The sequence below is a fragment of the Athalia rosae genome, chromosome 8 (genome assembly GCF_917208135.1).
Source record: "Athalia rosae chromosome 8, iyAthRosa1.1, whole genome shotgun sequence".
NCBI lineage: Eukaryota > Metazoa > Arthropoda > Insecta > Hymenoptera > Athaliidae > Athalia > Athalia rosae.
In genome coordinates this window covers 5,528,431-5,551,176 of record NC_064033.1, presented here as the reverse complement: position 1 = coordinate 5,551,176, position 22,746 = coordinate 5,528,431, and the positions used below count along the sequence as shown (strand labels likewise).

The following is a 22,746-nucleotide window of genomic DNA, read 5'->3' as shown; positions in this document are numbered from 1 at the left end:
GTATTTTGCCCACTAATCTTTTCCCCACGTTGTTTCTCTTCCTCGGCGCAACACGCAACACGGTCGAGTGCCGTTGGTTAGGTCTTCCGGATCTGACACTTCTTTTCATTATTTTCAAGCGCCTTTAAGTAAGGGTTAGCGCGTCACGTTGGGGCCGGAAAATTCTTTCGTTTTCAATTGATTTGTGGTATAATTAAAATGGTAGAAACAACATCCAATACAGCTGACGGAGAGGCAGCCAAGCCGAAGACTGCTAAACAGCTTGAGAAGGAAGCCAAAAAGCTCGCGAAGCTAGAAAAGTTCAAACAAAAGCAAGACAAAAAGGAAACCACTGCTCCCACCAAGTCCAAAGAAAAACCTGAGGTCTGTTATCGCCGATATTATTTCAGCAAAAATATCCTCAATCAACACACTATGCGACAATATGCCATTCTCCATATGGCTTCCTCCGAAACAATGCCTCTCATTTTTATGCAACAAAATAGCATCTAGAGTACGAAACAACAGAGCCACTCGGTCTTAGCCCTTGCCGGCCGTAACATGAATTTTTAGTGAGATGATACCATTCTCTGTTTTATCTGCTGATTTTTCAGAAAATCGAGAAGAGCCAGGATGTTAAGGGACCTGTATTGTACACAATAGACACGCCGGTAGGAAATAAGAAGGATGTTGGCTGTCCGATGCCGGATGCTTACAGTCCAAGGTTCGTTGAGGCAGCGTGGTACTCGTGGTGGGAGAAGCAGGGCTTTTTCAAGCCTGAATATGGGGTAAATTTAGCAAAGATTTCTCCTGAAAAACCTTGACAGGTTTGAATAAAATGATTGATCTTTGCAGCGAAAGAGTATATCGGAAAAAAATCCCAAGGGAAAGTTTATCATGGTTATTCCACCACCTAATGTCACAGGATTTTTACATCTCGGTCATGCCTTGACAAATGCCATCGAAGATGCGATCACGAGATGGTATGTCAAGCCGATGTAACGTCACCTTTGCTCACACCTTGTTATCGAATACTTCAATTTTTCATCCAGGAATCGTATGAAGGGACGAACCACTCTGTGGAATCCGGGATGCGATCACGCCGGAATAGCCACTCAAGTGGTGGTCGAGAAAAAAATTTGGAGGGACGAGAAAAAGACAAGACACGATATAGGGAGAGAGAAGTTTGTAGAGAAGGTTTGGGAATGGAAAAAAGAGTGAGTATATATTTGAGAGGAGATATTCGCGCTTTGAATACTTACGACGCTAGTTTCATGATCCCTAAATGTGACGCGTTCGCAGGAAAGGTGATCACATTTATACTCAACTTCGGAAATTGGGCGGTTCGCCGGACTGGGAGAGAGCTTGTTTCACGATGGATCCAAAACTCTGTCGCGCGGTGACCGAAGCTTTCGTACGCCTTCATGAGTCGGGAGATATCTACAGGAGTAACCGTCTCGTCAATTGGTCCTGCACTCTGAAAAGTGCAATCTCGGATATCGAGGTAACGCAAACATTCTGACGTGCCATTACCATGTTGAATGTCACCCTTATTTCAAGGTGGACAAAGTGGAGCTGACCGGCAAAACGCTCCTCTCCATACCCGGGTACACAGAAAAGATTGAATTCGGTGTGCTGGTGTCCTTTGCTTATGAGGTCGAAGATTCAAACGAAAAGGTTGTAGTGGCCACGACTCGTATCGAGACAATGCTCGGAGACGTTGCTGTGGCCGTGCATCCCAAAGACCCTCGGTATTCTCACCTTGTCGGAAAATGCGTCAAGCATCCGTTCTGCGATAGAAAATTACCCGTTATCGCCGACGAATTTGTGGAGATGGAGTTTGGAACAGGTAAATAGAGGAAACAAAAGACGACGTCCGACGCAGGTTATGATATCCTTCCGTCTTCCAGGTGCTGTGAAAATTACACCCGCGCACGATCCCAACGATTACGAGGTTGGAAAGAGGCACGATCTGCCATTTATAACAATCTTTGATGATTCTGGTAATATTAGCGGAGGATATGGAAGCTTCACGGTATGTGATACATTTCACTTGACACTAATTGAAATGGGATAGCTGCTTTCCAAGATGAGTCTCTGGGTGGTCAAGTGGTCCTTCCTAATTTCAGGGGCTGAAAAGGTTTGATGCGAGGAAAGCTATTTTGGAAGAATTAACGAAGCGAGGCTTGTACATAGAGACCAAAGACAATCCGATGGTTGTGCCACTCTGTAGCCGATCCAAAGATGTCGTGGAACCTTTAATCAAACCCCAGTGGTGAGCAATAGTTGTTTTATTTTCGCTCAATGAGATTCGCCTCGACGCCAGCCTACGGTGATCGGTAAAATTCACAAATTATTTCAAGGTATGTCAAGTGCGACGAGATGGCTGCCGACGCTATCAGAGTCGTCGAGAGCGGGGAATTGAAGATCATTCCGGAGCAGCACAAAAGAACGTGGAATCACTGGTTGGAGGGCATCAGAGACTGGTGTATATCTCGCCAGCTTTGGTGGGGTCATCGAATTCCAGCATACTTTGTCTCCGTCTCCGATCCCTCTGTGCCAATTGGATCGGTGGGTGTTGAAAACAAGTATCATATTTTTCAGGCTCTCCTTAGTCCGAATTGACAATCTCTAGGAAAATGACAACAACTACTGGGTGAGCGGGAGAACGGAGTCGGAGGCAATCGAAAAAGCTGCCAAACGATTCAACGTCGGTGTTGACAAAATAAGCCTCAAACAAGACCCCGATGTCCTCGACACCTGGTTTTCCTCGGGCCTGTTCCCCTTCTCTGTATTCGGTTGGCCAGATGAGACGGAAGAATTGAAAGAATTCTATCCCGGATCTTTACTGGAGACCGGACACGACATACTCTTCTTCTGGGTGGCGAGAATGGTGTTCCTCGGTCGCAAACTCTTGGGAAAGTTGCCTTTCAAGTGAGTGTTTGAACGCACACTTAACCAATCTAACATTTGGGAATAAACTGTTCTTCTAAATCTCATTTACCAGGGAGGTTTACTTGCACGCCATGGTGAGAGACGCCCACGGAAGAAAAATGAGCAAATCGTTGGGCAACGTCATCGACCCGATGGACGTTATCTATGGAATTTCTCTGGAGGTAATAACGAACGAGTTTCCCTCTTCGAAACGTGGCTAACATCCTGTAAATTGAATCTTCTTAAGGATCTGAACAAGCAACTCCTTGACTCGAACCTGGACCCGAAGGAGCTAGATCGTGCTATCGAAGGGCAGAGGCAGGACTACCCGCAGGGGATTCCGGAGTGTGGGACCGACGCCTTGAGATTCGCACTGTGCGCGTACACTACTCAAGGTCGTGACATAAATCTCGATATCTTGCGCGTCCAGGGCTACAGATTTTTCTGCAACAAACTCTGGAACGCGACGAAGTTTGCGCTGATATATCTCGGGAACGGATTCCGGTTCGATCACGAAGACGACAAGGTAGGCGGTCTTTGTCATCGTTTATTTTGACGCAGTTCGAAGAAGACCAGGCCTTGAAAATGTTTTGTATCGTCTCGTTAGAGATACTCGGACGTTTCGAACGCGACCGAAGTCATCGGTGATCGTAGATGGTGCGAACACGCGCTAAATGAAACTTGCGTACAAGACGCGCTAAATAACTTCCTGGCGGATTATCCGTACTTAGCGGGTTACACGCCCTCTCAGGCCGACGTTAAAACTCACGAAGCTCTGAAGTCTTTGCGCATCAACTTCACGCACAGACAACATCTGCTTCGCTGGTTTAAACACATCGAAAGTTACGATCGCCGGGAAAGGTCTAGCTTCCGCGTGGACCCCGGAGAAACTTTTCAACAGATTAAATTTAACCTTCATAGTAGCAAAATATGCGGATTTCAGGTGGGCTTTGACACTAGCGTCTCCTCGATCGTTTTCTTAACGCATTTATCCAGAATTTCCAATCAGAGTCTCAGACTTTTGCTATACCTGTAGCGATAGTGACAGCCTGCTATTGATTACAGCATGCCAGTGTTTACTGTGTTCCCATTTGCTATGATTCGCGGTAAAAAAGTAGCGCCGTTTATTGCAGTGAATAAAAACATTACAGCTCTCCGGCAATGAAACAAAAGTGGATTTATGGATGCTCTCGAGATTGGCTCACGCTGCTCAGGTGTGCGACGAAGCGATAGCTCAGTACGATTTGACGACTGCGACCACAGCTTGTTACAATCTCTGGCTTTACGACCTGTGCGACGTTTATCTGGTGAGAAATTTTTCAGACCTCTTTTGAGCCAAGTGCCAAAAGCATGTCACATCTTCCTTACGTCGAACATTTCACTCTCCAGGAATATCTGAAGCCCGTGTTCCAAAATGGCTCTGCGGAGAGCAAATCAACTGCGCAAAGAGTATTGTTTAAAAGCTTGGACGTGGGTCTGCGCTTGCTGAGTCCGTTTATGCCGTTTATTACGGAGGAACTCTACCAGCGTTTGCCTCATGCGAGATTGATTCACCCCAGTATCTGCGTGGCTCCGTATCCTGACAAAATCGAGGTGAGTCGACAGTTTCTTTCCACTTTCAGTTCTGTTTTATCTCTGCAGGGCATTCGCCAACTCGCATCGAACCACCCAAAATTTAATGTTTCTGATTATCAGTGCACTTGGAGGGATGAAACCGTAGAAGTAGACGTTGATTTGGCTCAAAAAATTATCAAATCCATACGATCGGCCCGGGCCACCTATAATTTGCCCAACAAGACCAAAACCGATGCATTTATTACCTGCACCGAAAAAAGTCTGACGGAAAAAGTTGGAGCGTACGCTTCTCTCATCGGTACACTTGCGTATTCCGTTATTCACATGAACAACACCCCATCGGGATGCATAATCATTCCTGTCACGGACAAGATCCAAGTTCATCTGTCTCTGAAGGTGAGATCGGCAAGCACAATTTCGTGTACTTCAATATTTGTAATCACGTGATTTGTCATTCCAGGGATTGGTAGAACCGGAAAAGGAGATTGCTAAACTTTTGAAAAAGAAGGAAATACTCGAATCGAGTATAAACAAACTCAACCAAGCTACATTGGCGCCAGATTACTCTACCAAAGTACCTCTTGACGTCAGACTAGCTAACGCGGAGAAGCTTTCCAGTAGTAGCGGTGAGTTGGAACGTCTCGTAGAAGCGATGGAAGCTCTACGCACGATGCAGTAGCTGCATCGAATAACGTAGGCCCGACAGAATTCTATACCTGTATTTATTATCACGTCAATTGAATAAAGGATAAAGTGGTTGAAGAATTTTATGATTATTTTCTAAAAAAGAATACACTTACTCGATGGAGGTCTGAAACTGGAGGCGAGGTTTGGGTGTGTTAGAAATTCCAACGATACTGTGGCTTAATTTATCATAATTTATTTGTGCTATTTGAGCAGTTAAAATTAGATCCTTTATCTACAGGCCCTTCTGGTTACAAGGCTTACGACGATTTACTTTCAAACAAATCTTCGGAGATTATGGAGATATAACGATAATTGTAGCTATCTGAAAATGAGTATTTGACCTAACCTGAAACTGGATATAAACTATAACTTTACGCATTGATTCCGGTAGGGTAAACAAGGTTTCTTTTTTCCTCTAAAATACTTCGCACAGAATATTTCATGTGCGGTTTATTAAAACTGTTGCGATAAAACATAAGTCGATTGGAAAGATCTGCCTTCATTTTACCCTGATTTCTAAATAATTGATTGCATGAAATTCATCACGGGTGGACGCTATGATCAGAATAATACCTACGCGTCGATCACTGATCTTGATTTTAGATAATCCTGCACCTTTTATACAAAATGTATTCACAATCTCGTATTCATATAAATAGTAACAAATATAATTTACGTATTTACAATTATTGTCTTGATATGTATACAACTTTTCTTCAATTTATTTTAGTTTTCAAAGCCTAATCACTCGAATTTGGTCCAATTATTGGGCGTCTTGACGGTCGCCGAATTATTCGAAAGAGCCGCGGTAGTTTCTCGTGCGGTAAGATCGAACGGCTTGTTCTTCGTAGAGGACGCGCCATTAGCGAGATTAAATTTGTTGAAATCAAGACCGTACTCTTGGAGCAAATCAAAATCTTCTCTAGTTTTGTGCTGGGGTACGAAATACGGATATAATGGATTAGTCAGACCTTCCCCCATTTGGGGAAGATGCAACGACTGAGTCATTTGTTTAGGACTCTCCGTTCGTGTGGACTTTGACAACAGAGGATCAAAATCGTCATCGCCATTTGTTGAATCTAGTCTGATTAAATCATGGTGTTCTGGCTTCTGAAATTCCATGTAAATATTTTTCAATTAATACAGAAAGTTATCGAACGACTTACAGGTTATAATCTAATTTGACAGAAGCTTCTGCGTACAAACTTTTATCCCTCGAAAGAAAATTACTCAAATGATAGTCACGACACATATTTCTTTTTCTTCAGGACAAACACAGATGATTCACATTTTCTTTTCTTTCTTTCTATTTTTCTTTTGGACTGACAGTGACGATAAAGATGAGTACATGTGACGTCAAAAAATGATTGCAATAATAATGTCAGTATAAAATCTAGGAACATCAAGTGCCGCTAGTTACATGGTGACAAGGATACTATTTTTTACTGAACAGTGCAAATCGAATTGTACACATCGGTGAATTAAATAATGACGTGATTATGTTTACCTTAGCCTGTGCAGAGTAATGCTGAATATTTAATGGAGGGGGTGGTTGAATGCTGTTCGGACTCGGCTTTGGGCTGATAGGATGGAACAATGGGTTCTGTGGGTGGAAAGGGTTCAGTATTTGGCTTGTGTCGAATGGATCGTCCACGATTAGTTGCAAGCTAGGATCTGTAACGTTCAAATTTGCATCCAACAGATTATTCTTCCACGGACCTTTGACCGAAGACTTGTTTTCGCTAAGCGTTTTTTGCATGGTATAATTTTTAGTCTTTAAATTCCCTCCTATGTAGTCTTGTTCGTTATCAATTTCGAGTAACGGCTGAGCTCGAGAACCGTTTTGATCGACGAACGGATTAGTCAAGAAATTAACAAACTCGTGAGTGTTGCGAGCAGACTGTTCGGTATAACTGTCAGAATCTGCTGAATTATTGGAAACCCGATCGTCGCCCCCGAGATGAGAGAATGGAATGTTGTCAGAAGTTTTCAGGCTTATCAATGAACTGATAGAAGACGGGCTAGATGTTGCGAGTCCGTTCACGTTAGAGCTACTATCGGCGTTGGAAGATCCAGACACATCTAAAAGAGGATCAAAACTCGACGTCTGCAGTGCGCCAGACTCTCCCGATTTATGGTTATTAGAACTCGCAGAGGAGATCTCTAAGTTAGAGGAATAGGAGTCTGAGGTTTGGGAGGAATCGTAATTGTCCGTGGAGATGGAAGTGTTGGAAGGAAGAGGGCCGTGCCGCAAGCGCCCACTCCATGCAGACCTCAAGCTGTCTAAACTGCGCACTGGTTTCAACTGAAAGTTTATGCACATCACGCTCACTTTCATTCATATGCAGTGCTCTTATGTTTATGTAAATAAAATAACTTGGGAGAAATTTTCTTCGATAAAATAATCTGATTTTTTCTTCTTTCATTTTCTTTTCAAATGATTCCAACCTAATAACGTAAAAACAAGTTTTGGGTCGTTTTGTGAAAAGAAATTAGTTTATGCAGTGCGGAATTTTCGCTCGAAATTCCGTACAGATTTGAGGAAATTTTTTGGCTTGTTGTTTTCCTCGTTGTTCTGTGAGAACGAGATGAGGCTACAATTATCGCTAGATTTTCTCAAGACTCTACAGGGTTTGGGACGTGTCAGATAGTCATGGAAGTGATATAATATAGCACTAGTATTACGGGAATGACGATAATATCGACTAAATATTCTCTCGTACATGCTTCAAGAATCGTCGTATGTGCCTTAAGTGAGAAGTAATAAATGTGGTTGGAGAAAACATTCAAAGTAATCTGAGCGCAAACAAGCTGGATGGACTATACTGGTAATAGTAACGGTTCAATAGCACTCTCCAAAATAACAGCACACTAGCACAAAAAAAGCATACACATATAGAGGAATGATTCATCTTTCGACTACATGTTTCAGCCCTCCAGCGCTAAAATAAATGTGATCGGATTCGATGACTGAAGATATCGAAAGAACGTTTCACAGTTTGTTGTTTGATGACACAATGATTAGACCAGATAACGCGATTTTTTGTGAAAACTAAGATCTGAGATGTGAAGCAAAATTCGTTTACCGGGAATAGTGTTATTCAACAATTATCTCTCGATTGGAATGATTTTCTACTCACCGTTCTATCCACAGGCGGGGTATTGGGATATATGACATCGCGAAGTTCATTCATCAGATCTATATCCAGCCTCTCAACGGGCGAATCTGGTTCTTCGGGAGAACTTTGACTCAGCGGCGAGTACTGCTTCCTGCTGTTGGAATAAGAATACCACCATTTGATTTTCGATATTTTTTTCGTTTTGACAAACAGAGTTCAGAAATGGAGATTTCTAGCTCACCTCGTGTCAGGGGCAGTGCTGTTGCGGAAACGAAGTTCTTTACGGTAACTTGTTGTAGCTGTGTAACCCGTAGGAGGCTTCAACGGGGAATCAAAAGTTACCGGCCTTCGATCCAAGGTTGGAGAGCTCGGAGCTGATCGTGGCTGCTGGTATTTCATGCTGCCTTCTTGTCTGCTCGTTCGTCCTGAAAGCAAATTCAGTAGTGGTAATAATCGTAGCGGAATCAAAAAGTAGCTGTTGTTAGGGAGATTACCTTTCCATCGCAGGCCTTTGTATGCGGTTTTCATGTCTTTCCCCTTTTCTCTAACCTATAATTATATATTGAAATGTTCAGATATCCTCTGAGAAGTAGGTGTCGATTGGGAATATTTCACGACGGTTAAAAATTATAAAATCTGATATGAGAATGCCATGATCGGAATAACAACTCTAAACATAGATGGAAGATGAGATTGACTGTCAGTTGTAACTTACCGATTTGACTGCTGATTTAACCGCAGGATTAGCCTGAAAAAATTAAAATCTCTGAACAACGAGCAGACACAAAATACGTAACATAAGCATTCGATGACGATGATTTCCCAGAAAACTACGAGAGAATTCCACCACCAACTCGCGAATACGCCTGGGGATAGATCGCGGATAATATTCAGATAAAGATCGTTAACCGAACAACCAACAGCGTGAAAATTCCTTTACTCAAAACATTATGCAACAAAAAGAGCCGAGTAAAAATAAAGAGGCGATGAAATTGAAGTTCAAAGTTTCGACTCACCTTATCTTTCACACTACGGAAGAACGCCGAGCCCTCCTTGCGCATTGTGTAAGTCCATTCCCTGTATTGTTGTCGAATTTTGCTCCCCGATTTTTCTGAATAGTTGCAAGCTTCCATTTCAAACTCATCCGAGAATCCAAGACCGGAATTGAGCATATGTAACCGTTCTTCGATGAACTAGAGACGAAATACTTTGATTTTCATCGAAATAAACGAAAAATTGATCCAAGGAATAGACAAAAAAAAACGATGAGAACCGAATTACAAAATTTTATACACGTCGATGGATACCCACTTGTTGGAAGATCTGTAATTCTAACATCTTTCTAAGGAAGGGCTGCATGGACGATGGCCTGCTATCGACGAACGCCTTTTCGTCAAACGTGATGCACTCTCCTTGCTGCAGAGTTAGTGCCTCTCTGTAACCAGCCGTCAATTGCACTAATGCTCGAAGAAACGCCCTTGATACGCCATCCCCAAGTAACGCAGCTCTGTTACGTAGAGCTCTTCTGAGGTTAATTATCTGCATAGCAATGGAGAACATTAGCACCAATTATGCACTAATTATTCGGTGATTATTTATCGATATAGATCCAATGGAACACTGACCACGTCTTGAGGCAAGGATTCCAAATCATTGAATGGAGATTGAATAGTGTTGTTGTCCGCATCCAAAATAACAACTTCGCCCAAATCGCTTTGTCGCACTTTCTAAAAACATTTTTCTAACGTTACGGTAAATCGAGCGTTTTCAAATAATTCCTGCGCAGAGGTTTACCTTGGAATATTATCAAAACTACGGTCAGCGCGTCTTGTTATCGCTATACTTTGAAAAAATACTTATGTACATAAACCCAAGGTCAGAACATGGCGAACTTTGAAAGGTAAATTGCTACCTGAATTTTTCAATTCATTGAAACTGGTTTGAAAATTTGTGACCTTGCCCAGAAAGTTGGTCAGTCAGTCATGATTACAAAAAATGATAACGGAATTTCTTGAGCAAAGCCTAATTCTGACAGCCATTTTTTTTTATCTATTCTCAACCACGAATAACAAACTTCAATTCTGTAATACCCTACGATACTTACTAACTTTATTTCCTTTTTTGTTTGCAAGAAGATAAATATATTAGATTTTATCTACTGAAGGCAAATGATGTATGCGAGGATATTTGTAAAGAATTATTCAGTTTGAGGGTTTGAACGATTGCAATGGGTTCTGGCTTGCGATCAAAGGACGGTGATCTTTGAGGAAGATGGTATAAATGTTGCACAATACCTGGAGTATAGGCGTTGGTACCCCGATGAGGAAAGGCATCGGAGCGAGTAAATAATCCATTAGAGCCAACGGCAACACCGGGATGTATATGTGTTGCCAGATCATGGGATAAATAAGAGCGTTGCAGGCTTGGACGCAAGCGCTTAACCTCGACAACTTTTTCGACGTGAATATGATTCGACGTTCGTACAACATCGAGGCGAACACCATCATCATATTATGCGAATCTACAGCACTGTAATACTCGGTCAAATTTCGCTGAAACAAAATTCATACGCTCTGGTGTCATCCGTTGTTGATATCGACGGCAGGTGAACGAGAGCTTTCGCATCACAAAGAACGCCGCCCAAAGAACCGATTTATTATACTCACGTTTTCCGGTATACTCGGCAACTGAAATTGCTTAGGACTCTGACAAACAAAAACCTGCAACAGGATATATGAAATTTTTAAGGTTACTTGCTCTCGTCACTTTCGAATGACCGAGTTCATGTATCTTTGAATATACTCACAACACTGGGGTCTGGAAGAGAAATGGTAAGCGAAGTTCCAGGAGGTGGAATACCGCTACTGTATACATCTTGCAGAAATTTCCAGAGATCTCCGTCCCTGCCTTTCGCGTTCAAATTTGCAATGTGATTTAAAAGCCTGGGCACAAAAATTTTCACTGTCAGTCTATGGTTGGAATAACGGATTCTGGACAAGCATCGATTATGCTTTTTATTGAATTTAAACTTACTTGTAGAAAGATTCGTGCCAAGGTAGCGCACTCAAAATGACCAAAGCCGTTTCGGTTTTGGGGTCGTGCCGGCAGAATCCAAATGTCCATTTTGAATCAATACTGGTCAGTACAAATGAGAAGTGTTGCACAAGAACGCTGTAATATATCGGATGTAAAATACCTACTAGATCGGACAGTCTGATGAAATAGCTGTGCGGTGAAAGTTTTTTAGATATTTTGCTTACTTGTCTATGCTGCAGGGGTATGCGAACTTAGGAACAGATTTGAGTATTTCTTGTTCGGAAAAAGATTCTGGGAACCGCTGCAGCAGCCACGGATCTTTGTCGGCAACAGGAGCAGCAACTTCGCAGAAACATTCAAACAAGTGTCTCACATTTTCCCTGTTGGAAATATTGGGTGGTTAATAGCGTCCTGAGGCTTTGTCGAGTGGTTTATTTCCAGGCTTGAGATCAGATCTCGACAATGCAGGTGATAAATGCATCGATGGAAACAATTTTTTTCCAACGGAGTACAGGAAAAATTTACCAGCGTATCGAAGATTGAATTAGTTTGATTAGATTTTTTATATGTTTGAAATGGACACACGGTAGATTGATAGGGAATGTCCCACTGGATGATCGAACGTGGAAACAAAGCCTTTGTCGCGTGATTGTGAGTCGTTGGATTAGAGTTAAGAATGTATTATGAAACAGCGGAATAAATGGAAAATAAATAAAGGATCTCACCTCAATCTGGATCCCATTGTATCGTTCTTGAGAGAAAGGTATGTTAAATATTACTGTGACATACATATATCTATCGGTCCATTGCACTACATGGTACAAATTAATCATGAACTTAGGGTGAGCTATTTATGGTTATCACGAACGCTATCCCATTCCATTTTCTGACATTTCACTCACGGCCATCTGAGTCAGACGTCATAGACAGCGGGCAATCGGACTATAACTACGAACGTGCGGTCAAGATCTGGCATACCACAACTTTTGTGGGTGGAAATCGGGTGGTGGAAGTGGATGCAACCGTGGGTGAACCGGGTGGTGGAAATTGACCGCCATATTACCTGCAATTTGCTAGAGCAACGGCGGACGTGGTTTCAGCGGTTGACGTGTCATCGTTTTTGGAAAGCAAAGACGGAAGAGCGAAGGACCATCGACGCGAACATAGGCGAGTCGGCGGCCATTACGCGATTGGCGCTCGAGGATCCGAGAAGTCGTCGCTGAGGTTTTTTTGAGGAAATTGATCGCCGTTAAATCGTCAACAACTTGGGTCCACCAGCGTTCATCGGTAGAATATACATCGTTATTGCGTTGTAAGTTGCTATTATTCGGTGAGTTTTTGAAAGGTGGACGGTATTGTTTGCTCCGAATCGTTCGGCGTGCAAACTTTCCAATTCAGCAACGAACGCCATCGACAACCTACCAGCTACTCCATAATTACCAATCCAAGCGGCGATACGATGTTAACGTGATAGTTACTATTAATTTCTCACGTATTCATCATTCTTCACATGTCTTCGGAAAATAAGGTTTCGCGTTTTATAGCCGACACGTTAATTCCGTTGCGTGGTCGTTGGGACGGATCGACATCACGTAATTATTCGGTGTTATTTTTTAGCTTTATCCACCTTGAATAACCAATTTTTCGGAGAAATTGTCGCAACGATTTGTCATTCGGTGTCCTAGCAGCTGTACCTGGTCGATGCGAATCATTTTTCTTTCTATTTTCATTCATCCGGATGGGAAAGTAGCCTATGAAATTAGAGAAATTCACATCGAGCCTCCGTGAATCAACAATATATTTGTACAGTGTGGAAAAATTGATGTGTGTTCCAGGGTCTTAGGCAGTTCAGTGTGTGTTAGGTGATCGGAAGCAAGTACGTCTTCGTCGAAGGATTATCATGCAATGAGGTTCAGCGATTGACTGCTTCCTTTCTGCTTGCTACGTTTCATTGCCCTCTTCACTGATGGGCCATTCGATGGTTGGTCCTCTTTGTTCTCAGCCACCTCAACTTCTTAGCTTTCATCGATACCTTTTAGCTGCTAAGGACGCCGACTAAAGAAGAGTTTTACCGAAGTTTCTGTGAAGGTAACACCCCATTAGTAATGTAATAAAATTAGTTTTTAATCAGGGAGCAGCATCTTGTAATTTACCAATCGCTATCGAACACTGGCTCTCATATACCATCAGATCTTCTCGTCAACTCTATGAAATCTACTTCAGATTCGGCGTCACGGTCCTTTTTCAACCTAGTCCAACATTATTTTAAATGCGATACTTTGAATTATTAATAAACAGGTAAGTATGCACCACACAAGCGAGGTGCTAAGCATTTCAGTGAATTAGTATCACCCGCAGTTGAATCGAGTTTAAAGTACAGCTCTAGTTGGAATATAAGATTATCGAATCACCGAAAACTCTGAAGGGACTTTTTCCCATTTTCCCGTACACTTTCATCGTATCTCCGTTTCTTTCCATTTCCCGCATTACCCCGTCTTCTAAGTAGTGATTTAGGTAAAACAGGTTTTCAACTTGCTTTGAGGATTCAGAAAGTCCTCAGTTTTTATTGCACTCTCAAGGTAACATCCACTCATTCTTTTCGACGGTGCTTGTTTAGACAGCCTTGTGAGAATTTATGTGTTTTTTCTTTTCTCTTCCGACCCACGACCCCAGCAGGTTGATTGGATCTACTCTAAAAAGATTTCTTTAAGCAAGCCAACATTGCTCATAAAACAAATTCATGTAATTATGCCATCTGCGCGCTTGCGCTGGGCATTTTCTATTGCGTTTTCTCCATTCCTTAGAGGCGACAGAGAATCTTGAACAATAACGGCAGGAATGTTTCGTTAAATGAAAACTTTAACCCAACGAAATAAAATTGTGCTGACTTCCGAGTCCTAATAAGTGTATAAGACCTTATAATCTAATCAACAATGCTCTATCCAGGTGCAACGAGTCCTGTGCTGTTTAAGTATGAAGGCTGAGTTCACTTTCTAAAATAATTGAAAACTGACTATTTATCGAGATCGATGCATAAACCGATACAAGTAAAAACTAAATCTATCTGAAAGCTAAAGAGGAAGATTCTAACCCATCAATGAAATCACAAACTTTAACACGATTTTTTTTAGAAAAAGACTAAACTATTACCCTAAATTTTGCCAGTCCACAAAGAAATTTCTGTAAATTACTTATCGTAAACATAAACAGCAAACCGCAAAGATCTAACCCGATCTTCTGGAAAATGAGCAGCTAGTTTCTTTACAACTGGTTCAGTCTCTGCCGACGAAATTAAAAAAAAAATAAGGTAGCCAACTCCACGGAAATGTGGGCACTTGACCACGATATTCCTTTCTTGATTTACAAAAATGTTTCTTTGACTGGCTCTGTCACTTTCATCGCAATGAATCCTCGGTGGATATACAATGAACTGGGATAGTTTTAGACGGCCCAGAAACAATGCTGATCGTACTTGACTGCTAATGATTTGCTGCTCCAGGTACGGTATTCGTGTGGGCTCTCGAGTCGAACTAAAAAGAACTGACGTACATATTTTATTGAAAATGGTTAAATTGAAAAGTAAAAGTGCGACTTGGAGATAGAAAGTATGAAAGGAACAATACGCTAACTATCTAGGGAAGTAACGAATGGTTATAGTATGGTAATATTCTTCTATTCTTAAACTTCTATAGCATGAACGTATGACGACTCATGATTCGATTGTTATGCCTGCAAGATCAAATGGAAAAAATATGAAACGGAGAAATATCGTTGAACTTTTAAATTTCGGTAGTGAAAAACCACGTAAACAGATCTCTTAACTAATTATGTGCGCACTACTAAACTTCGCGTCCGAGGACGCAGAGAAAAAACTGGAACTTGGTCGACTCTCTTAACTCATCACTGAAGATGGACTAATAACGTTGCGAAGAGTAAATTCACGTTGTTTAATAACGATCCACTCGTTCTCAATCTCCGAAAAAAGTCGCTCCGCATTACGCTGGAATACAAAGTACGATTATTTGTTGTAAATCCCCAAGATTAACGGTGAGCAATGCATCTTCAAACGATAGTTTCCTTTATTCCGCGGTTGCGATATTTCTAGCTGTGTGCAAACACAGCTTTTGGCAGCAGGTATCGAACGACGGTAAATAGGTGCTGAAACGAAATGTATTTGGGGAAATAAATTGTTCAGTCATTGGGTCGACGATCATCGAGAACTCAGAACACGGATGAGATGACGCATGTATATGAAAGTATCAGTTCTAGGCTTTCGTGATTAGGTTAACATTGTCGAATGGCAAAAGTCAGTTGAAATTTTTCCTACTTGCTACAGAGCGACTGAGTCAGCAGGACTGGGGAGCTCGATCCTCAAGCTCTCTGAGTGTCGATTGTAAATTTATGCCACATATTCCGCTCCTGGAATCCATTCTGGATGTCGTCGGCAGAGATATATCGTCTGGCCAGAGAGAGCAACCGACAACGTCATCCAAAGTCATCGCAGCACATAATCGCAGTCAGCTTCTGCAGCAAGTCGCACAGCCCAATGAAACAGCTGCTAGTCCCCCTCGACTTAGCGTCCGTGTCTGTCTTTGATTCAGGGATATTTAAACGCATTGAGATGACTCCGGGGTTTCTGGGTATCGCTACAATTATTTTTTTACTACGAAGGACTTGGTTTCCTGCAAACCTTGCATTGTTTCGCTTACGTGTCTAATCAATGAGCAGCCATAGGTCACAAGTTTCAGCCGCTGCAAAAAACTTTTGAGCAACATCCTCTCGGTCGATGAATTCTTTGGAACCGATGCACCGATCCATGTAAAACTAATCATAGCAAATCAAACTCTTGAGCTTGCAGAATATTGCAGGGTGTCTACAGATCCTGAGAGTCCTGGGATCATGTCCGATACCTCCAGTCTCAATACTTTTTGCCACTCGACGCAGCAATCTGTAGGCACCCTGTACGAGTGAGGAGTGTTAGTTCCCAGAATCGGCAGAGTATTTACTTCTTATCTCTCAGCCTCACATGGCTGCTGTTGTAGTTAGCTGATTCATTTATGTCATAAGATTTGCTTCGGCCTGCCAGAAATGTCAAGCGAACGAACCAGCTCTGACGCAGAGGTAATATGGGCTTGTTAAGTTTCTTTTCTTCTTTAACCGGGATGATAATCTGAAAATTTATCAATCAAATTTCAGAACCAATTAAAAAGCGATGAATTACTTGTCGACTAATCCCAACGACGAGACATTCCAGTATTTCATATAGTTGCTGGCTCGACGCAATCTGACTTTGTGGGAGTACCTAATAGACCTGATCTATGCCAAAGCTCGTTAACATGACAATTGTCCAAGAATGGAGGGGCTGTGCATTATCTTGGGCCATGACTCGACTAGCAATGAGTCGAAGAAACTTTATGCCTATCGAAGTCAAAGAACTCAGCTGCGGCTGGTGGTCGGTGCGGTGTGAACTTTCGCACCGCTGGCACTCTGCTCAGACAAAACGAAAAGATGAAAAAACTTTTAATCGTCCAAGAAGGGCTTGAACCAGATCTGAGGAGTGAGGGTGAAAAGTAGGATATTGATCCGGAGGTAGAACGCCTATATTTAAGATTCACATGCAATTCAAATCGGGGAAAAAAGTGCATAGAACTTTTCCCAATGAATTTTGCAGCTTTTGTTTTCAGTGAGGCGAATTGCCAAGGAGCAATTGAATCTCTGTACCCTCGTAATCGCACGAAATGACACTCCAAATGATCGATAAAATTCTAGTCAAAAACCGATCAAAGAAGCATTATACCGTTCCGCAGGGTCGTTTCTTGGTAATGGTGATAAGATTCGGTTTCATGTGTAATCTGTCTCTCGTGGTACGCAAGATGCCCCCTTTCGTACACGAGATATTAATTAACTGAGATCGCCTCGGATTACGGTGGCCTAGTTTGCGCCGTTATCGCTAAGTTGATAAGATTTATTTTTGGCGTGACTAACGAAGCCGACGCGTGTACACGTTGCACCGGGGAACGACGACGATTTCGAACGCATGAGATTTCGTCGTATTTCTAAACGTGCGGTAAAACGTTGTCGAAAAAATGTAAAACTGAACGAGAATAGTTGGCCCACACGGTCGAGCGATCGGTGAGAAGTTTCTGGAGAAAATTCCAGGGCGACGAGAATCCGGCGATATTGATAAAAGAAAAAAAAATAAATAAAAAAAGAAACAATTAGATGAAAACCGAATGGTCTTGACGCCGAATCTGAAATTGACATTGGTGTACACGGTGGTATGATGAAATTTCTTTTTGTTACAGGTTTTAAAGTAATCTAAAATGAGCGTAATAATCAGACTTCAGAACTTAGCGTGGTCCGCCAACGCGTTGGACATACGCCAATTTTTCCGAGGCTTAAGCATTCCCGAGGGTGGCGTACACATCGTCGGTGGCGAATTAGGCGATGCTTTCATAGCTTTCAGGTACAGGTCGAACTATTTCTATTCAGTCTCCGTAGACGCTGTCCGGCTCCTTCGGACTAACCGACCAGAGTTATTCAGCGTCGTCGGTTGGAAATAATGAATTAAACTAATCGTCCAACGAGACGCGTCGGATCTCGAGCAGAAATTTTTCATCGTCGATAATTTCCAGCACGGACGAGGACGCTCGTCAGGCGATGATGAACGACGGCGGTAAGATCAAGGAGATGAAGATCAAGCTCCTACTCAGCTCCAGAACGGAAATGCAGAAGGTCATCGAGGCGGCACGCCAGCAGACGATATCCCTCCAGTCGTTCATGCAGACCAGCGCCGCGATACCCGCTGTCCCGGTGGCGGCCCCCGCCAAGCCCGACGGCTCACCGGGCGACAAAAAGGACAAGGACAAGGACAAGGACAAGGAGAAGGAGAAGGACGACTCCGAGCCGGCCAAGGAACGCGGCAAGGAGAAGCGCGATCGTTCCAGATCCCGCGAGCGTTCCCGTTCGCGCGACAGGGACCGGGAGCGCGACAGGCGGGACAGGGACAGGGGGCGCGACAGGCGTCGGCGGGACAGGAGCAGGTCCCGGGACCGGGAGCGGGACCGGCGGGACCGGCGGCGTAGGAGGGAGCGTTCCAAGTCCCGGGACAGGACGAGGTCCCGGGACCGGGAGGGGAAGCGCTCCGGTCCGGGAGACAGGCGCCCCAAGGAGCCGAACGACGAGGAGAACAGCGAGGTGGTGTGCGTCGGACAGTTCCCCAAGGACAAGATAGCGGCGGCGGTGGCAGCGGCGGCCGCCGCGGCCGTCGCTCTCCCCAAAACCACCAATATCGTGGAGAACGGCATCTGGGAGGTGCCGCCCCAGTCGCAGATCCAGACGCCGATGATAGCGCCCGGTATCCTGGGCGCCGGGGTGGCCGCCGTTCCCGGCGAGGCCACCGCCGACCAGCGGTCCCTCGGGTTCGCCGCGCCCCTCATGGGCGCCCAACAGCAGATAATGGCGCCGAACCAGTTCGCCCTGAACGGCCTGAACGGCGTGGGCGGTATGATGCAGGGCCACCCCCAGGTCCTCGGCCACCCCCTCGGCGGCATGGGGGGCATGCCGGGAATGAGCCCGGGGGCGGGGGCCATCGGGGCCGGGGGGGGCAACGGCAGGAGCAGGGACATGTGGGGGGGCCAGGGGGAGCTCGGGCGGCTCGGGGAGCCGGTCCGCTACCCCCTGCGGAGCGGGGGCGGCGGGGGTCCCTACGCCCCTCAGGACTCCAGGATCTACGGGAGCGGCAGCAACGCGAACAGCGGGAGTCCCAATTCGGGGATGCAGTTCCCGGGCGGCGGGGGACAGGCGAGGCCGGGCGGCGGCGATAACCCCTTCCTCAGCAAGATGCAGGAGTTGGACAGCAGACGGAACCCCCACGCCTTCCAGACCAACCAGATGGCCGGCGTTTACGCCGCCTACGACGCGGTGCAGCAGCCCCAGATGCCGATCGGTCGGAATTCGAACAGCGGCGGCCGGTACCACGGCGCGTCGGAGGCGAAACCCGGGGTAACCGGTAACTGCGTGGAGATAAGGAACATGCCGTTGAACGCCGGTTACGGCGACGTTCGTCACGCGTTCCCCGGTATCTACATAAGGAAGGACGGCCTCAAGCTGATCAACGACAATCACGGTAATCGCGTGGGCATAGCTTACATAAAATTCGGCAAAACCGAGGGCAAAGACCTCGCGCTGAGCGTACCGAGGTACGTGAGGGGCTCCGAGGTGGAGGTCCTGCCCCTTGACGAGGTGATATTCGACAAGGCGGTCGACTCTTACGTGCCGGAGGGCGAGAAGTCGAGGTCGCACGCCGATCAGACCGCCGCAAAGGACAACGACCCGAGGTCATCCGCCTGCGTGGTCGTCTCCGACCTGCCACCGTTCGCCAAGGAAATCGACATAGCCAAGCTGTTCCACGACTCGAAGATCAACAATCTGTTCATGATGATGGCCAAGGAGACCTCGACCCCCCAGCTGGTGGCCTACGTGCAGTTCTCGCGTCTCGACGAGGCAAAAGCCGCCATTTCCATGCCACTGAAGATCGGCATGAAACCCGTCACCGTGGCAACCGTCACCGAGGAGAAATTCCTCCAGATGAAACGGGAGGCGGATTTGGCGGCCGTAAGCGAAAACGCGATATCTGACTGCGTCATTATGCGCGGTCTGCCATTCCAGACCATCGACAGGGACGTCCTAGACTTTTTCTCCGACATAGGTATCGTACCCCACAGGATCCACATGATGCTCAATCCGAACGGCAAACCGGCCGGCGAGTGTTTCTGCGAATTCGACACGACGGAGGAGGCCATCAGGGCTACCGCCAAGAACGGATTGCCGTTGGGAAAAAACGTGCCCACCGTTGAGCTCGTGCCCAGGAACACGATGATGGAGACCCTGGGAATGGGGGACTCCCAGTACCTGAACAGCCACCACTATCCACCCGGTACGCAGGACCAGCGCGGTCGGTATCCCGCCTCCATGCCCCCGCACCCCGGGAGGTTCGGCGGCAACGCGGCCTACCCACCGAGGGGACCGCCGGGCATGATGGGCGGCGGTAACAACATGGGCATGCCCAGGCACAACTTCGGCGGACGTCATCCGCCCAACGCCCCCCTCGAGTACGTCGAGGGATTCGGTAAACCCGGTTGCGTTCTGTCCCTGGAGAACGTACCCTTCAAGGCGGACATTGACGAGATAATAGACTTCTTCCGGGACTTCGACGTCAAACGGGAGAACGTTATACGCCGTTACAACGACAAGGGGATGCCGACGGGGGACGCGCGAGTCGCCTTCTGTTCGCCCGGCGAGGCGCAGAGGGCACTCAGGGAACTCAGACACGGGGTGATAAGGGACCGCACGATATTCATGAAAATCGCATGAGTCTACTCCTTCGATTAGGGTTAGCTTTCGGTCCGGAATCGGGCGACTCGGGGCCCCCTGCCCCCCCCTAACCCCCACCCCCATGTTTCGGCTATCTTCGGGTCACCCCCCGACGCCTTCGTCCCCCCGAGTCCGATTAAGGATGTTCGCCTTTCGTTTAGTTTTTATTTATGGAACGATGACGATTTTTTTTTTTTCACGCGGAGCAGGTTTGTTTTATTTTTTTTTTTATTTGATTTAAAAAAAAGAAAGAAAGAAAGTTTAGTGGATTTCGTTCAGGGTACGCGCGCGCGCCTTGTATGTACGTTCGGAGGATTTGGGAAATTCGTTTTACGCACCGTAGCGTTTTTAGGATCCGCAGACGCCATTTTGAAAGAAACTTAAAAAAAAGACGGATAACAAATGAAGTCACGTTTCGCGCTCGTTGATTAAGGATTTGAAAAAGGAAAAAGAATAACAAACGAAGAAAGAAAAAAGATAATTCATTTGTTGAGACGAAGCTGTAGTTTTTTTTTTTTTTTCTTATTATGATTCTCAGACGCCATTTTGAAGAAACAAAAAGATGCGAACGAATAAAGTCTATTTTTCGCGCACATCGAGACGATCTCCGTTTATCGCCTCATTCGTAAACGTTTTTTTTTGCGGTTGCGTTGATTCAGAATTTGAAAAAGAAAAAAAAAAAAAACAAGGAAAACAGAAAGAAAAAGAAAGAAAGAAAAATGAGATAAAAAAAAAATGGAAAACTCGTCGCCGTTCGTACCGTGAACGATCGAGACGCGAACAATCGCCTCCTTTTAGGTTAGGTTAGGTTTGTACAAAACGTTGTTGTTAATTAAAATTAGTTAATTATAAATTAAGACGTAATACTATTTCGTTAAGACTACACCGGAGTTAGGAACGGACTATTATTTTAATTATCACAGATGAAAAGCGTTGAAAATTTTCGAGTATGTAACCCGGGGAAAAGTACATATATATATATCTATATATATATATATATAGGGTGTGTTTGCTGCCTGTAAATAAAAACGTTCGCTTTTAATTCGATTTAATTTGATTAGTGTTTGAGAAATGAAAACGACAGGGGAAAAAGTATTTTCTATTCATAAGGAGAAGAACAAAGAAAACAAAGAAAATAGAATTGAAAAACAAAAAAAAAAACAAAAAAAAAAAAACAAAGATATGGGGCGTTGGACGAACCACAACCGACCGTTGAGTGAAAAAGAGAAAAAAAAAGGAATATTTAGTCGAGGAGTATATATGTGGCGAGTTTGTATGTATAATATAAAATGTATGTGGGTGATACTGCGAGTGGTCGATGATTCATATGTATATTACATATTAACTTACATCATGGTGTATATATAGAATAAGTGAAACGTATTATACATATAGATCGTAAATAAAAACGTGCGAATCTATTCTGTGCAGCTCAATTGTTGTTGATTTATTGGCGACGGAGCTATTACTTGTACGAAGGTCGATTAAATTGACGTTCGACTTCCTCGAGTATTTAGAATGAACTAAATGCTCAATAATCGAATAACTCTTTGGCACAAAGGACCGAAAGATTCCAATCTGGATCATGGATTGTCGAAATATCGTGATTTGCAAAATGAGAAAAAACGGAAATTCTGTTTGTTTCCCCATAAATGACAAGGAATTCTGGGTAGAATCATATTTTTTTTTTTTTCATTGGTACTCCGGTCGGAATTTCTTTTTTCGTTTTTTCGTTTTTTTTTGAAACGTCTTTTAGACTATACTGTATACACTTTCGTAACTGAAAACTTACATACAAGTATGTATAATAACGTAGTGGACTGAATAATCCGAGAAACATATAAATGTGAAGAAATAATGAATTAATTTTCATATCGTGTGCAAAAAATTCGCTAGTCCTATATCCTCCTTATACTTATACAATAAGCGAGGATTTCGAAGAACCGCGGGCGAGGTATGAGGTACTTGAAAAAAATAAATTTGAGCGTCCAAAAAACGAAAGAACGTCATCTTTCGCGCGATATATCGAAAAAAAAAAAAA

The 22,746-nt window shown here is 44.2% G+C and overlaps 3 protein-coding genes across 8 annotated transcripts; 2 read left to right on the top strand and 1 right to left on the bottom strand.

Moving 5' to 3' along the window:
• Positions 1 to 53: 53 nt before the first annotated feature.
• On the top strand, positions 54 to 5,253 carry LOC105686699 (valine--tRNA ligase). Of its 2 annotated transcripts, XM_012401765.3 has the most exons (17): positions 54 to 363; positions 594 to 767; positions 835 to 962; positions 1,032 to 1,196; positions 1,282 to 1,483; positions 1,540 to 1,828; positions 1,890 to 2,014; positions 2,109 to 2,254; positions 2,343 to 2,550; positions 2,615 to 2,913; positions 2,987 to 3,095; positions 3,161 to 3,439; positions 3,521 to 3,856; positions 4,065 to 4,220; positions 4,303 to 4,506; positions 4,609 to 4,884; positions 4,949 to 5,253. In XM_012401765.3, the coding sequence occupies exons 1-17, from the start codon at positions 199 to 201 to the stop codon at positions 5,165 to 5,167; spliced, it is 3,480 nt and encodes a 1,159-aa protein (XP_012257188.2). In that variant the 5' UTR covers positions 54 to 198; the 3' UTR covers positions 5,168 to 5,253. The 2 variants fall into 2 exon arrangements, with proteins under 2 accessions (XP_012257188.2, XP_012257189.2); XM_012401766.3 differs by lacking the exon at positions 3,521 to 3,856 and having other exon boundaries at positions 58 to 363.
• A 99-nt stretch (positions 5,254 to 5,352) lies between these two features.
• On the bottom strand, positions 5,353 to 12,301 carry LOC105686733 (DENN domain-containing protein 1A). 3 transcript variants are annotated; one of them, XM_020852511.2, is made up of 16 exons: positions 12,056 to 12,301; positions 11,555 to 11,710; positions 11,328 to 11,465; positions 11,101 to 11,236; positions 10,961 to 11,014; positions 10,589 to 10,846; positions 10,399 to 10,410; positions 9,920 to 10,021; positions 9,606 to 9,833; positions 9,311 to 9,487; positions 9,010 to 9,042; positions 8,789 to 8,843; positions 8,536 to 8,719; positions 8,316 to 8,448; positions 6,683 to 7,480; positions 5,353 to 6,285 (listed from the first exon to the last, which is right to left on the bottom strand). In XM_020852511.2, exons 1-16 carry the CDS (start codon positions 12,070 to 12,072, stop codon positions 5,920 to 5,922), a joined length of 2,847 nt encoding a protein of 948 aa, XP_020708170.2. In that variant the 5' UTR covers positions 12,073 to 12,301; the 3' UTR covers positions 5,353 to 5,919. The 3 variants fall into 3 exon arrangements, with proteins under 3 accessions (XP_020708170.2, XP_012257258.2, XP_020708172.2); XM_012401835.3 differs by lacking the exon at positions 10,399 to 10,410 and having other exon boundaries at positions 12,056 to 12,298; XM_020852513.2 differs by lacking the exon at positions 6,683 to 7,480 and having other exon boundaries at positions 12,056 to 12,295.
• A 153-nt stretch (positions 12,302 to 12,454) lies between these two features.
• Positions 12,455 to 22,135, top strand: LOC105686255. 3 transcript variants are annotated; one of them, XM_012400906.3, is made up of 4 exons: positions 12,455 to 12,642; positions 13,166 to 13,418; positions 17,636 to 17,796; positions 17,966 to 22,135. In XM_012400906.3, exons 3-4 carry the CDS (start codon positions 17,654 to 17,656, stop codon positions 20,703 to 20,705), a joined length of 2,883 nt encoding a protein of 960 aa, XP_012256329.2. In that variant the 5' UTR covers positions 12,455 to 12,642; positions 13,166 to 13,418; positions 17,636 to 17,653; the 3' UTR covers positions 20,706 to 22,135. The 3 variants fall into 3 exon arrangements, 2 of the variants coding, with proteins under 2 accessions (XP_012256329.2, XP_048515633.1); XM_048659676.1 differs by having other exon boundaries at positions 12,455 to 12,660; XR_007279887.1 differs by lacking the exons at positions 17,636 to 17,796; positions 17,966 to 22,135 and adding an exon at positions 16,527 to 17,618 and having other exon boundaries at positions 13,166 to 16,451.
• Positions 22,136 to 22,746: the final 611 nt, after the last annotated feature.